The 13786-nt window shown below is 40.2% G+C and overlaps 4 protein-coding genes across 5 annotated transcripts; 1 reads left to right on the plus strand and 3 right to left on the minus strand.

The window, feature by feature from the left end:
- On the plus strand, positions 470-3813 carry LOC110269383. The gene is made up of 3 exons (XM_021117174.1): positions 470-476; positions 543-845; positions 939-3813. The coding sequence occupies exons 1-3, from the start codon at positions 470-472 to the stop codon at positions 1394-1396; spliced, it is 768 nt and encodes a 255-aa protein (XP_020972833.1). The 3' UTR covers positions 1397-3813.
- Positions 3136-3585, minus strand: LOC107632557 (protein FAR1-RELATED SEQUENCE 5-like). Its single transcript, XM_016336226.1, has one exon. It carries the CDS (start codon positions 3583-3585, stop codon positions 3136-3138), a length of 450 nt encoding a protein of 149 aa, XP_016191712.1.
- Positions 3228-6391, minus strand: LOC107634196 (protein FAR1-RELATED SEQUENCE 5-like). Of its 2 annotated transcripts, none has more exons than XM_021118232.1 (3): positions 6066-6391; positions 5810-5908; positions 3228-4776 (listed from the first exon to the last, which is right to left on the minus strand). In XM_021118232.1, exon 3 carries the CDS (start codon positions 4774-4776, stop codon positions 3664-3666), a length of 1113 nt encoding a protein of 370 aa, XP_020973891.1. In that variant the 5' UTR covers positions 5810-5908; positions 6066-6391; the 3' UTR covers positions 3228-3663. The 2 variants fall into 2 exon arrangements, with proteins under 2 accessions (XP_020973891.1, XP_020973892.1); XM_021118233.1 differs by having other exon boundaries at positions 5810-5912.
- On the minus strand, positions 7700-12414 carry LOC107629718 (leucine-rich repeat receptor-like protein kinase TDR). Its single transcript, XM_016332583.2, has 2 exons — positions 9422-12414; positions 7700-8309 (listed from the first exon to the last, which is right to left on the minus strand). The coding sequence occupies exons 1-2, from the start codon at positions 12099-12101 to the stop codon at positions 7870-7872; spliced, it is 3120 nt and encodes a 1039-aa protein (XP_016188069.1). The 5' UTR covers positions 12102-12414; the 3' UTR covers positions 7700-7869.

The raw sequence follows: 13786 nt of genomic DNA on the forward strand, positions 1-13786 counted from the left end.
AAATACATTTATGTTAAGTGAAAGTTAAAATTAAAGTATTAAAAATAAAATATAATTATGTTATATTAGTAACTATTAAATATAGTTATGTTATATTAATAAATATAAATAATATATAACCGTTATGTACTTAACCAAGTAAATGAGTATGTAGGAGTTATTTTGCAGTCTCAATGTTAATTTATATGTTTTGAATTTTCTTTTAATAATTTATATGCAACAGGGTTATTTGGTAACCAAAGTTTTTAAAGACGTGCAGTATCTCCCCATAGTACCCAGGTATTAGCAACTTGAAGGCTTGCCTTTTTTCAAGAAGGCTTTTCAAGACTCGTTGGATCCCACACCGAGTTTTCACATCAACATTGAATACTTTTGTGTGAGACACTGAAGCTGTATTATATAGTCGTTGGGGTGCCTGGATTTGTCGTTGAACACTCATTAGAGAATTCAAATCACAGAACGAGCAAGAATGGAAGGTGGACGATTTCAATACTACGCGGTGAGGAGGGGGCGTGTTCCTGGCATATACGGCACATGATTAGAGTGCAAGCGTCAGGTAACCGGGTTTAAGAACAACGACTACAAGGGTTTCAAAGACTTGGATGAGGCTAAGGCGTGGCTTGGGGCCGTTGCAGAACCAGCAGATTTTGGGGGGGAGCCTCAACAGCTTGCTATCGAGGCAGGGGAGCAACATCAAGAGGGAGACCTCGGGCAAGACCTTCCGAATCCGATCCAACTACCGGTCTATGGAAGCCCGCCGTCCCATGAAACTGAAGACACCCATGGGAGCTCATCAAATAGTCTGGATGTTCGCGGTGGCAGCAGCAACTCGTATGCCTTAGTAGGTCTGTCAATAATTGATTTAGAAAGCTTTTGTTAGCTTTTAGAGTATGATTGGTTTGAGGGATTAAGAAATTGAATTTGGTTTTCTGATGCAGGTGGTGTCGAAGGCTGTCCGATGAAGGAGGGACCTTTCTTGCACGTGGAGGACATGGAGTTGTTGCTAATGCGTGCATGCTCATCCCTTGGCATCGGGGCTCCCATTTTCATATGCCAGGAGAACAGGTCTAGTGAGGAGGCCGTTCGCTTTGCGTTCACCGTGGTTCTGCCTTATAACAGCAGGGGCCTGGAGCTCGTTGCACATGGACCCACTTCAGCGGATGTGCGAGTGGCTCGTCAAGAAGTATCATTTGCAATGTTGGAGAAAATGGTAGCAGCAACTGGATATAGCATATGCGACTACAACTACCACACAGTTGCCCGCATGGAGGAACGCTGGAGAGAGATTCAGGATGCCAGTTTATCTTCCGTGGCACACTGGATTCATCTTCTAAAAGAGGAAAATGCTGATCTTCAGCATCAGGTTGAGATGATAAATGAAATGCTGGAAGAGTAGTGGTTCATTTTACAATTTAGGGTCGGGTCTGAGGTATGTGTGCTTATGACAGTGGCTGTTGAAGGTTAAGGTTTTTACTCTAGTAGAATATGTTGTTACTTTAGGATAAGTTAGGGTAAGTTTTGGTTGCTAACATTACTAGGATTGGGGTGAGTATCTCTGGTGGAGTAGTAGGCATTCATGGTGAAGTTGAATGTAACATGGATATGTATATTCTAGTTATGATGAATATGATGGATGATTAAGAAAGTGAATGTTTGATTTCCATTTCTGAATCAGTATTTGACTATGTATTTAAACACTAACAATGTGGTTTTGTTGCTAATTTCATGGTGTTGGAGTCTTGATTTTTTTATTCTTCCTGTTGACGCCACTGGCAAGCACCGAGGGGGTACGTAGTTATTTGGTAGGAAAATAGGTGGAAGAAGCAAATTAGTTGTAAATAATGGTTAAATATTTGGTTGATTAGATTTTTCAATATTTTGGTTTAAAGTGAACCCAATTCCATTCAATAATGGTTATTTTGAAATTAAATTTGTGATTATTTTACCATTTTAACAAAATAGGAGGTGATTAATGTGTTTTAGCTATGAAGCCGTGGATAAAGGGTTCGGGGAAGAAGTAGCCAATGGCCTAAAAGAATATAAACCTGTAACTCGCTTTTGAAAAAGAAATATTTAAGTTAAGTTTTCGCAGCCATCAATCATGTCCAATCAATCTATCTAGTAGCATGACAGATAGTAGTGGAAAGGATTTGGTTGAGTGGCTCGGTGACCACCTCGTGACTCGTAACAAATCTTGCAATAGAAGATTACCATCAAAAGATGGGAGAAATTTTGTTGGGCCTCAATGGTTGGGCCTTTGGATGCATTTCATTCCCTTTCTGTAAGGCGGGGCCTATCCCAGTGAATGAAACGAGTTGACACCTGGGTTAATAAAGTAACTGGTCCCATTGTACTGGTAGTACGAACCCCCCCAGCAATCTTCCTGAGTTCCATTTGCCGCGTAAAGTTGAATTCTTGAGGGATGAAAATGGGTGATCAAAAGGATGGCATTGGTGAAGCTCCAAGATCAATTGAAGTTCCTCCAAACTTTGCATCGATGGAGGCATCCGTGTTAGACGAGATTGTGAGGTATGTCTATGTTTTCCATGTCTGTATATGCATATCCATGTAAGAGGTTCATGTTTGAAGGTACTGAATCATTTGTTATTTGCATCAACACGGAGAAGAAGAATGCACATGAAGAGGATGGATCTGCTCCGGAGGACAGGATCATGGCTGTGTTCAACAAGATACATGAGGTCAGTATGGTGATATTGTTAATGGTACTAGTGTGGCAAGTTTCCAGAGTCAGGTTATCATTGTCGACATTACACGTTTTTCTGTTGTAGCTGTTGATGGACAACGATCGAGATGTGCGGAAAGTCATGGAGTCTCAAGGAAAGCAGATAAAAGGATTGTTGGAGCTTGCGGCAGAGAACTGCAAAGTCATCGCCTTGTTGTGGGAAGACTACGCGGTGAGGTGCAAAGGAGAAGCTATGGTTGCTGATGTTGACATGAAGAAGCAACGTTCAGTGGGTTGTTCAAGTACACGAAGGGGTAATGTCACTTATGCGAGTTCCACCAAACAGAGGACGAGAAAAAAGGGGATCAGCCAACTAGAGATGTGGAAGCTGTTATTGGGAATGCTGAATCCATTTTAAGAAACATCCCGGGATTACCATACTCCTCCATTGTTTACACTACCGTCGTCGACACCCTCCGCTTACTAACAAAGTTTAGACCTCCAACCGCATCTATCTCCTTTTTCACGTTGGTGAAAATGGTCCGCGTATATACCATGGCAGCACATTTTTCGATTGGATCAAGGCACGTCGTCATAACAGGGACGTTATAGATGGAGTTGAACTGTGCAACCATCTCATTATTTTGATATTCACGAAGGACTAGCTCAAGGTTTTGCACAAGCTCCAGTATAGTGTGCTTCGAGCTAAGGAATTTCTTCACATGGGAATTTATACCCTCGCATCGCGATGTGGTACGAAACCCAGCACAGAACTTGTTGCCAAGGTATGCATTCGTCCACATCTTTCTCTTTTCGTACATCTGCATTGCCCACAACTTATCATGTAACTCGTATTCATCCGCTGCTTCATCCCATTCCGCTTCAAAGTCATCTATCGACATATCCGCATACAACCACCTTGAAAACAAGTCCCTGAACATCTGCTCATTCCCATTAGATGTAACATTCTTTTGTAGATGCTAAGCACACAGGCGATGGGTTGCACTAGGAAAAACTTCCGTAACTGCGGCAATAATGGCATCATCGCCGTCTATGACTACAACAGATGGAAATTTATTACACATCACCTCAAGGAGATTTTCTAGCATCCACTTGTACGAAGCAATCGTCTCGTCCAACACTAACCCGAACCCAAAGATAGTCGTCTGTTTGTGGTTGTTTGCACCTGAGAATATTACAAGCGGTCTCCTGTACTTGTTCTTTTTGTACGTCAAATCGAACGCGAGGACATCACCAAAGTGTTGGTAATCAACTCTGCTCATTCCATCGGCCCAAAACAAGTTGGCCAACATACCCTCCTTAGTCAGGTTATACCTCACCATTGCCATGGGGTCCACAGAAGCCTTTCCCTCCAAATAGACAATGGCAGAATTTGCATCCCCATCTGCAATCCGTGCGCGCTTAGTCCGGTCAAGGTAGTTATAAGCATCCTTCTTTGTGAAACCCAATAGTGAATACCCCCCGGCAATCCCTGCCATGTACCCAAGTATCTTTGACGTAGGTAGCCCATAACTTTGCATACCATCTAGCTGATCCTTTGCCGCACCTGAAACCCGACGGAACTTTGGAATCAAGTGTACCATACACCTAGCTACTAACTCATGGTTGTGCTCGAGGATGACTTTCCAGACCTTCCAGTTCGAACTTTCTTTGTCAAGATATATCGACAACTTAGCCTGGCAGTTCGTTCGTGTCTCAGGCTTATGACATCTTTTTCTGTCTAATCTATTATAGTGCTTTTCATCCCTTAACCCAGCTCTGTTGCAAAAGAATCTCCTCCTAATTACATTTCTGTCATCATCCTTCCCATAGTCTCCCTTGCGTACACCAAACCCATGGCACTTCCCAAACCTCATATAGAATTCATAAGCACGCTCCTCAGTTCTGAAAACCTTGTTCTCTATTTTAGCTGCAGTAAGACCAAATACATCTCCATAATTCGACAGGTCATCCTGCCCACTTGGATCCAATTGCTCAACATCAAATTCATCAGCATCTGAACTGACTACTTCGCCAAAACATTCGCTCTCATCCTCTATGCAGAATTTCTTGCTATGACCAGTGTATTCCATCTGAAAATAAAATTTTTTTAAAGGAATTACTCGCCATCTAATTTCCGCACGCTCCCTAATATATTCCAAGTCCGATCCGTATGAAAAGAATGTTGCAATACATCATAGAGGTGACATTCAATAATTTTATTGACTTGAAGGTCATTAAAAAAACAAATAAAAATTAAAACTCCTTGAGTCTTTGGCAACCAAATGATTGAAAAGATAAGTGAACATAGACCAAATATGCAGGGGGTTGAGCACTGACATTTTGAAAATTAGCCACACTCAACATCTAAAACAGATAGCACAATTGCACAAAAATAGATACTAACAGTTTATAATTTGTAGAAGCGTTGACATTAGCTTATGCTATCGCTGTTAAACATGATTGTTAATAAAATTCAATACATGGAATTGATCTAAGTTGTTTATGCTACTGCTTATTAACAGTCTATATATTTTGCATAACTAATGACGTTTGCTTATGTTTTTTTGTGGGAATTAACTTAATATTCTATAGTTTGTGGAAGCTTTCTTCTCCTTTTAGTTTCTTTTTTCAATGGAAACAAGATTTAACAACAAAAATTCAACAATAAAAATTCCATCATTCATTTAAATCGGTTCAAAACAAGACACAACTTAGCGAAATTTAAGTAAAAAATTTAATAAATAAATTCAGTTCAATACAATAGAGAAGACTCAATCATTCAGATAAAAGCTCATGCTTCAGTATCATTTTAACATAGTGTTAACATTGAACGAATAAAAGCTCACACCTCACCATAATTTTAACAAAGTTTAGTAACATTTTCAGCAGACACCATATTCATCAAAATTTTAACATAAGTTAACAAAGAATTATCAAAGTATAAGCATAATTTTTTTTCAATACAGCATTAAAAAAACAACCAAACAGAGTACAGCCCAGCAGTAGCAGCAGCGTTAATCATTCAACAACAGCATTAACAGTACTAAAATCCTAAACCCATCGTTCTCACTTCTGAACAGACCACCAAAAAAGGAAGAACAAGCAATAGCAATGTGCACCGATCTTCGATCTGAGCAGCTGAGCGCGACAGCGAGTAGACAACGCCGAGCAGGACGCCCACCAGACGAGGACCACTGTTATTCCTTCTTCTCCACTACACCACTACCTCAGAAATTAAAAAGAGCAGCAGAAGAGATTTAACAACACAAAATCAACAATTTGATTTCAATTCCCCTTTCATAAATCCACTAAACAGAGCATAAAAGCAGGACCCGACGAAGTGAAATAACCCTGTAAGCCTGTAAGCAGTGCTACTAACCTCCGACGAAGATCAGAGCGACGAACAGACGATGGCGACGGAGAGACGACGGCAACAAACACACGGCAAGTAGCTCCAACCCTCAACCAGACGACGTCCCGAGCTACAAGAGAGTGGCTGGATTCGACACAGGGAGAAGGAGGAGGCCGCGGAATCGTCGAGTACAATGGACGGTGGGGAGGCGCCGAGAGCGACGGACGGCGCGGCAGGACCTAGAACCCTAATTTTTCTACTTCCAAGCCTTGCTTTTCAATTATGAATTTCACTTAGGGGGTCTTGCCGTGTTGGGCAAAAGGGGGTGGGTGAGGCCTGAGGGTGAGCGTCTATGCTTTGGTTTCTTTTTTTTAGAAAAAAAAAGAGCTCAAGACGATAGCGTTTAAATGAACCGGTCGGTTCCTGGTCCGGTCCAACCGCCTGATTACTGGCCAGTTCAGAGGTTTATTAACCGTTATAGATTGAGCGGTTTTATACACTGCATCAGACCGTTTTGGTTGCCGGTTCCCAATTGAAGTGGTCCGGTCCGATTTTCATACCACTGGGTAAAATCCTTATACATAAAAACGCCAATTGATTTTGTTTTTCCAATTCACTATTTTCTTTATATTTTTTTTCTTCTCCTGTAAGATTTTATTATGAGTCCTGTATATCACAAAGCCCAAGAAAACTTAGCCCATCAACAGTTTAGGAAACATTCCACATCTGCAAAAAAGGCCCGAGCCCCATGTTAAACTAATACTAATTATCCTTACTTATCCTACTTACACAAGCTGATAATGTTTTCTTATCACGTGCAGGGAGTTGCACTTCCTGAATTGAGAGGACGCCTTTCCTGCAGCAGGTCACATCTGCTACTTCAATCATACACTCGTCGCCTGTTGGAGCTGTCCACACCATTTCTACACGTGTAGAAGCCGCATCAGTTTCTACACCAGAGACTCTGCCTAATCTAAATTGTTTAATGTTTTATGGTATGTTGTGCACCATGCCTTGTGAAGTATACCATAGCCTTGAATTTTTTTTCGCCGTAAACTACTATAAATTTTTAGCTAGATTTAAAAGGAATAACTTAAAAAAATATATATTTAAGTGATCAATACATTTTTTTTTCTACATTTGTAGTAACTTTTCATTTTTAATGCTAAAACTTAAAAGTCTTAGCCCTAGCATTACCCAAACTTAAATTATATGCAACTAAAGTAAACTAATAAGAAATTTATTTCACTTAAAATCAACACAAGACCAAACACACTATAAAATGATCACATACTACATACATAGCGATTTTCTCTTATTCATGAATTCAATTTTGATATTTTTTGGAATAAATTTGACACCGTTAGTATTTATTTCCCCCCACCCCCTCCCAAAAATATGCATAATATGCAATCGATTTAAATTTATTTTCTTGGAATCATTGTCCTCAATGCAAATCCATATTAATTGAAACAGTTTTTAACTGTATCTTTCTTTGTCTTATCGATATTTCTTTTTATCATCTTCACATGCTCACTAGTAGCTATTGCTGGTTCCCAATTTGGTTACTGCTCCAAGCCTTCACACTCTCTAATTATACATATGGCATATTAATAGAGTCATAACAATATATAAACGAAATAAGAGAGAAAAAAAAAAAAGGACAAGTAACACTTGAAATTCCATTGGAAGTTAAAAAATAGAAAATCACTTTCTCCTATACCAATCCCCCCACAATAAGAAAAAAAATCCCCACCAAAAAAGAAAGGAAAAGAAAAGAAAATATAAAAAGAGAAAAACATTGAAATCATATATGAACACATTGCATTAATTAGCTTTCCGCCGTGGCCTTTTGTGCCAAAGGAATTTCACCACCACCAACCACCACATTGTCCCCGCCGCCGCCACATCGACCTATAACAATACTATCCAGATCAAGCAACTTCCTTTTGGGCTTGGCTTCTTGAAGCATCAACACTACATCCCTCATTGAAGGCCTATCAGCTGGGTTCCTGCTTGTGCAAAGCAATGAAATTCTAAGCATTTGTATCATCTCTTCCCTCACTGAGGAACACCCTGAACCTGCATTCTTATCTAATATATCATCTATCCCATCTTTGCTCTTTATCTTTGACTTCACCCAATCAACAATGCTATTCCCATCTCCAAATTCTGCATCCACTGAACGTTTTCCACTTAAGATCTCCATTAACACCACCCCATAGCTGTAAATGTCACTCTTTTCATCCACTTGAAGAGTATAGGCGTATTCTGAGGTAAAAAGAGACAAAAACAAAAAAAGGGTATTAGACTATTAGCCTTCTAATCAAGTACAACTTTGTTATGAATTTAATTTATTTTATGATAACAGGACAACACATGAGAGCATTAAAAAAATATTTAAGTCCAAATCCAGAGGCTGTTAATTACTTTAATGGGATTGCCTAATCACAAAGACCAAAGTCAACATCCTCATGATTCAAAGAGTTAATGAGAATTGACAATATTCTTAGGTGGTCCCCTTTAATATTTGAAGATCTTTGATAAAAAGCAACGTGTGAAAGTGAAAAAACAAATAAAAAAAAAAAAAAAAAGCNNGCAGTAGTGCTCAGAACCCATGCACCGAAATTGGTCATGAAAAGTCCCAAGCGCCTCTCTTCTTAGATAACACTGCCAACCACATTGCACCACCTTGCCATGCCAATTTTGACCACACCCTCCAAAGTTGCCTTCACCATTCACATTGCACACCAAGCATTCTATTTGTACATTCACTTTGAACACTTGTGGTCACACCATTGTAAGTGAGAGAGAGAGAAATAAATAAATTTTATAGAAATTGAGAAAAAAGAGGGAAGAAATAAAAAAGGCAGTTATTATATAAAATAAAGTAATGATATACTATAATATGACTTACTAGTTCATATTAGAGTCAACATGCATGTATGATAGATAGCTCTTATAATTATTTTAACAAGCTAATTTCCAATTTTTTTTAATTACTTGATACTCTTCCAAAGTGTTCAATATAGAAGAGTTCCACACTTCCACCAATAAGAGCATTTTCTTGCACACTCCATCACCATTTAGTATCCATGCATACTATTTCTTCGTGGACCATGAGCTCCTCATACAACAGGTAAGTCACAATATTGAAAATGACAAACTATACTTCAACTAAATTAGTTCGAGCTAGCAAAGTGAATTTATTATTCAGCAAACTATACTCGCTAGTCGCTATATACGTTTCTTTTATTCACTTAATTTAGGAAGATTAAGCAGTTTTATCAATGAATAAATGAAGTCTAAACATAAAAAACGAACAAATTAGCATGCACTTCAGTGATGTAACGATTATAATGAAGACCAATTAGGGAACTCACCGGGGGCAATGTAGCCGTATGATCCAGCGATGACAGACATGGATTCATCGGTCTGGATCAATTTAGCCACCCCAAAATCCGCCACCCTGGCCTCCAAGTCAGCATCTAGCAATATATTACTAGGTTTTAGATCACGATGCACGATAACAGGATCACAATCATGGTGAAGGTAGCAAATCCCCTGCGCCACACCAAGGGCAATCTTGTACCTAGTGAACCAATCAGCAACGAGATTATCACCCTTGTTCTTGCCATGCAACAAGTCATCTAAGTTCCCATTGGGCATGTACTCGTAAAGCAGCATGGTGCACTCTCTGTTGCTGCAGCACCCTAACAGCCTCACTATATTCCTGTGCCTCACGTTCCCCAACACCTCCACCTCAGCAAGCACCCCTCTCCTCCGTCGGATATTCTCCTTTTGCTTTCCCCACAGCTTCTTAACCGCTATGATGTCGCCACCTGGCATTTCCGCTCTGTAAACCGTTCCAGTGGACCCCATCCCTAAGATCTTATCAGACATCGACAAACACTCTAACACATCCTCCGCCGTGAAATTCAGTCGTTGAAACGCCGTTAACTTCCACGGTCCCATCTCCTGCCCGTCGTTACCGAAACGGCGGCCGTAATTCGCGTGGAAGCACCGTGTCCCCGCTACGAGGACGAAAACTCCGATCCCGAACGCCGCCGCAACGATCCACACGATCGCGCCGGCAGTTTTCCTCGGCTGCTGTCGTCGACCGTCGACCTGGTTGTCCTCCGAGCCTAGCGTCTCAGCCGCGCATGGCTTCGCGACCATGCCGCCGCATAGGCCGGGGTTGCCGGAGAATTCCGACTGGTGGAGGTTCGGGAAGATCCCCGACGAAGGTATAGGTCCGGTGAGGGAGTTGAAACTGACGTCGAAGTTCTCTAGCGTGGTGCAGTTGTTGAAGTTCGAAGGAATAGTTCCGGTGAGCGAGTTGTGCGAGAGATCCACGTAGGTGATCGAAGGCAGCGCTGAGATTTCCCATGGAATGATTCCGGTGAGCGAGTTTCTACTCAGATTCAGCTGAATCAGCTTCTCACAGTTTCCAATATCCCACGGAATGCTTCCGTTAAGTGAATTCCCCTGCAACTCGATCCTGTATATGTTCTTGCACCCTACGAAGTCGGGAATCTCACCGGTGATCTTGGAACCCGCAGCGGAGAAGATCTGGAGGCTGGTGGAGTTCCATATGTTGCTCGGCAACGCGCTCTCAAACGCGTTGCCGGAGATGTTCAAGAACTGAAGCCTTACGGCATTGCCGAAATCCTCGGGAATTCTCCCGGTGAATTCGTTGTCGCTGATGTCAAGGAACGTCAGGTTAGGGAGTTGACCAAGACCTAATGGAATTTGACCGTTGAAGCGGTTATTCTGAATGCGAACCCTGGAGAGGGAGATACAGTTAACAAGTGAACTCGGAAGCGAGTCGTTAAAACGGTTATAGAAGAGGATGAGCCTGTTGAGGTTGTTGCCGTTGCAGAGGTTTGGAGGAATGGGACCTTCTAGAAAGTTGGTTGAAACATCCACTTTCTTTAACAAACCGTTGGAGCCGAGCTTCTGAGGAAGAATTCCGGTGAGTGAGTTGTTGAAGAGAAGGAGGAAGTTCAAGTTTGGAAGGTCACCAACTGTTTGTGGAATTGACCCTGTTAGATTGTTCAGTTCCAAGCCCAAGAAGTTGAGTTCCTTCAGCATTGAGATTTCTTCCGGAATTGAACCCGTGAGTTTGTTATCTGACAAATCAAGAGCTTTCAGTAACTTCAAGTTCCCTATGCTTCTTGGGATTTCACCCGTTAACTTATTCTTGAACAGCAACAGTGTCTCCAGCATTGTTAAGTTCCCAACAAGTTCTGGAATCAGAGGACCTGTGATGTTAGTACTTGAGATGTCCAAGTAGCTGAGATTTGTTAACATTGCTAACTCTGTTGGTAATGTTGATTCCAATGGATTGTAACCAACTTCCATGTGTTGTAGCTGTCTGAGGTGGCCTAGTTGCGGTGGAATTGGACCTACCAATGAGTTCCCGGCGAGGTATAAGAAGTTGAGTCTGGCCAAGGAGCCATAACTTGGTGGGATTGTGCCATTGAAGTAGCTTCCTCCAAGGTTGAGGTGTTCAAGGAAGCGAAGCACGGAGAGTTCTTGTGGGAGAGGTCCAATGAAGTTGTTGCTGTAAGCATTTAAGACTCTCAAGAACTTGAGCTTAGATATCCCCGGTGGGAACGTTGAGTTGAAGGAGTTGTGGCTGATATCCAAAGTCCTGAGTTCGCTGAGGTCAAAGATTGCAGCTTGGAAGGTTCCACTGAAGACATTCCGACTTAGGTTCAAGTGGTTGAGGGTAGTTAGGTACCTGATTTGGGGTGAGATTGTGCCTGAGAAGTTGTGGTTTGAGAGGTCCAAGGTGGTGATTTGTGATGTTTTTGAGTGGCAAATGATGCCTGTCCATGAACACCATATAGGGTGGTCTTGGTTTTCGGTGTTGGAGGAGAAGGATGAAGAAGGGTCCCAATCATGGAGGATGTTGTTAGGGTCTATGAGGGATGATTTTATTGAGAGTAGAGAGATGAGTTGGAGGGGTATGGTGGTAGCAGAGAAGACAAGTAGGGTGTGGCAGTAGAAGAAGAAGAAGAAGAAGAGGGAGAAGGAAAAGAAGAAAGGTGTCTTCATGGTTTTGGGGTGGAAAAGGTTGTGGATGAGAATATGGTTATGGTGGTGTTTATGGAGGTAGTAGATTTAAGGGAATGAAGGTTTTGATGAGGAAGACAATCACTTTTTTGGAGTGCAGGGTGCAGAGGGAGTTTCATCATGATAATTTGCTTCAGTGGGTTTTGTTGGTGGACATACATAAAAGAATAGTAGAGAGAGAGTGGCAAAGTTTTCTCTACTTGTTCTACTACTTCATTATTATCATCTTAGCTTCTACAAACAACACTATTAGTTCCTCCTTTATTATTATATGAAGATCCTAAAATCATGTCATCAATTTCTCTCACCTCAGTGTATTCTACCTTTGTCTGATATCAATCCAATCCCCATATACTTTATTTATTTATTTTAAATTTTGTTGGTGAATTCTTTTTCCACCTTTTCTTTTTTGCTCCCACTTTTCATCATTCCCTTGCTCCCCCTTTATCTTTGGATGATAATCAAATTGATAAAATTATGTCATGTGTAACAGTGCCAATGTCTCTTGCAGGATCCAAGAAAGCCATATCAATTTTCCCACCATATTCCACCCAAACCATATTTTAAATAAATACATATAAAAACCCATTTTTCTTTATACATAGACATTACAAATATGGAGGCTTTATTTTGTTTTTTCTTTTAATATTTTATTTTATTTTTTCCCTTCCTTTTCCTTTGTTGTGGTGTTTTATGGTCCTATTTGGCTCTATCTTTCATTATCATTTGCTTGTCTTCAAGGTCCAGCATGGAGATTCAGGTGAGAGAGCCTTGTCCTAATTAAACAACAGCATCAGCATGGACCACTATAGAGAATTAGAGATATTCTAAATAGCTTATACAAATATGTCAGCAATTCAGCATAATCCCAATCAAGGGATGCACTGTCCATATATGCATATATATGCATTTCATTTATTTATTCCTTCATTTTCATTCAATCATTCCTATAATTTAATAACCAAGATTTTGGGATCAGATTTGGTTGATCATTACATTAGGCCTTTATTTTGGACGTATTAGACACAAGAAGGAGCAAACCTCAATAGCTTTTTTTTCTTTTTCAATTTAAGACCAATCTAGTAATGATGATATTTTTCATTTCTCTGTCGTTGTCTTTGTAATTAGTTGTAACAAACTTTCGAAAAAAAAAAAATGTACAAGCTAAGCATAATTCCCTTAAGTACATCAAATACATGCCAAACAAATTACCAATTTCATCTACCTTATCTATATAATCATATTTTATCCTGCAAGCTAAGAATGCAATCTACTTATGACGCAAGCTTGGAGATTAGATGATAAATTAACTGTTTACCGGAAAGATATATGATAAAATTACCTAATAATGATATTAGCTTCATATTTAAAGAAAGAGATCCCGCTAGGGAGATAATGTACTATTTATACAATGTGTACAATGGACTATTGAGTTACAAAATGAACATTTTTCATATTATCTAAAATAATCATCCGAGTACTAACGATAATAAACATCATGATACTACTCATCTCAAAAATTTCAGTTGATGAAAAAATGTTACACTAATGATTATATCTTTAATACTCCCTAAACCTTTATTGTACATATTATATAAATATTTCATTGGCTCCTCATACTTTCCCTTTTAAAGAAAGCTTGCTACAAGAGCGTACGAAAATATTTT

This window comes from Arachis ipaensis, chromosome B03, assembly GCF_000816755.2.
Source record: "Arachis ipaensis cultivar K30076 chromosome B03, Araip1.1, whole genome shotgun sequence".
Lineage (NCBI taxonomy): Eukaryota > Viridiplantae > Streptophyta > Magnoliopsida > Fabales > Fabaceae > Arachis > Arachis ipaensis.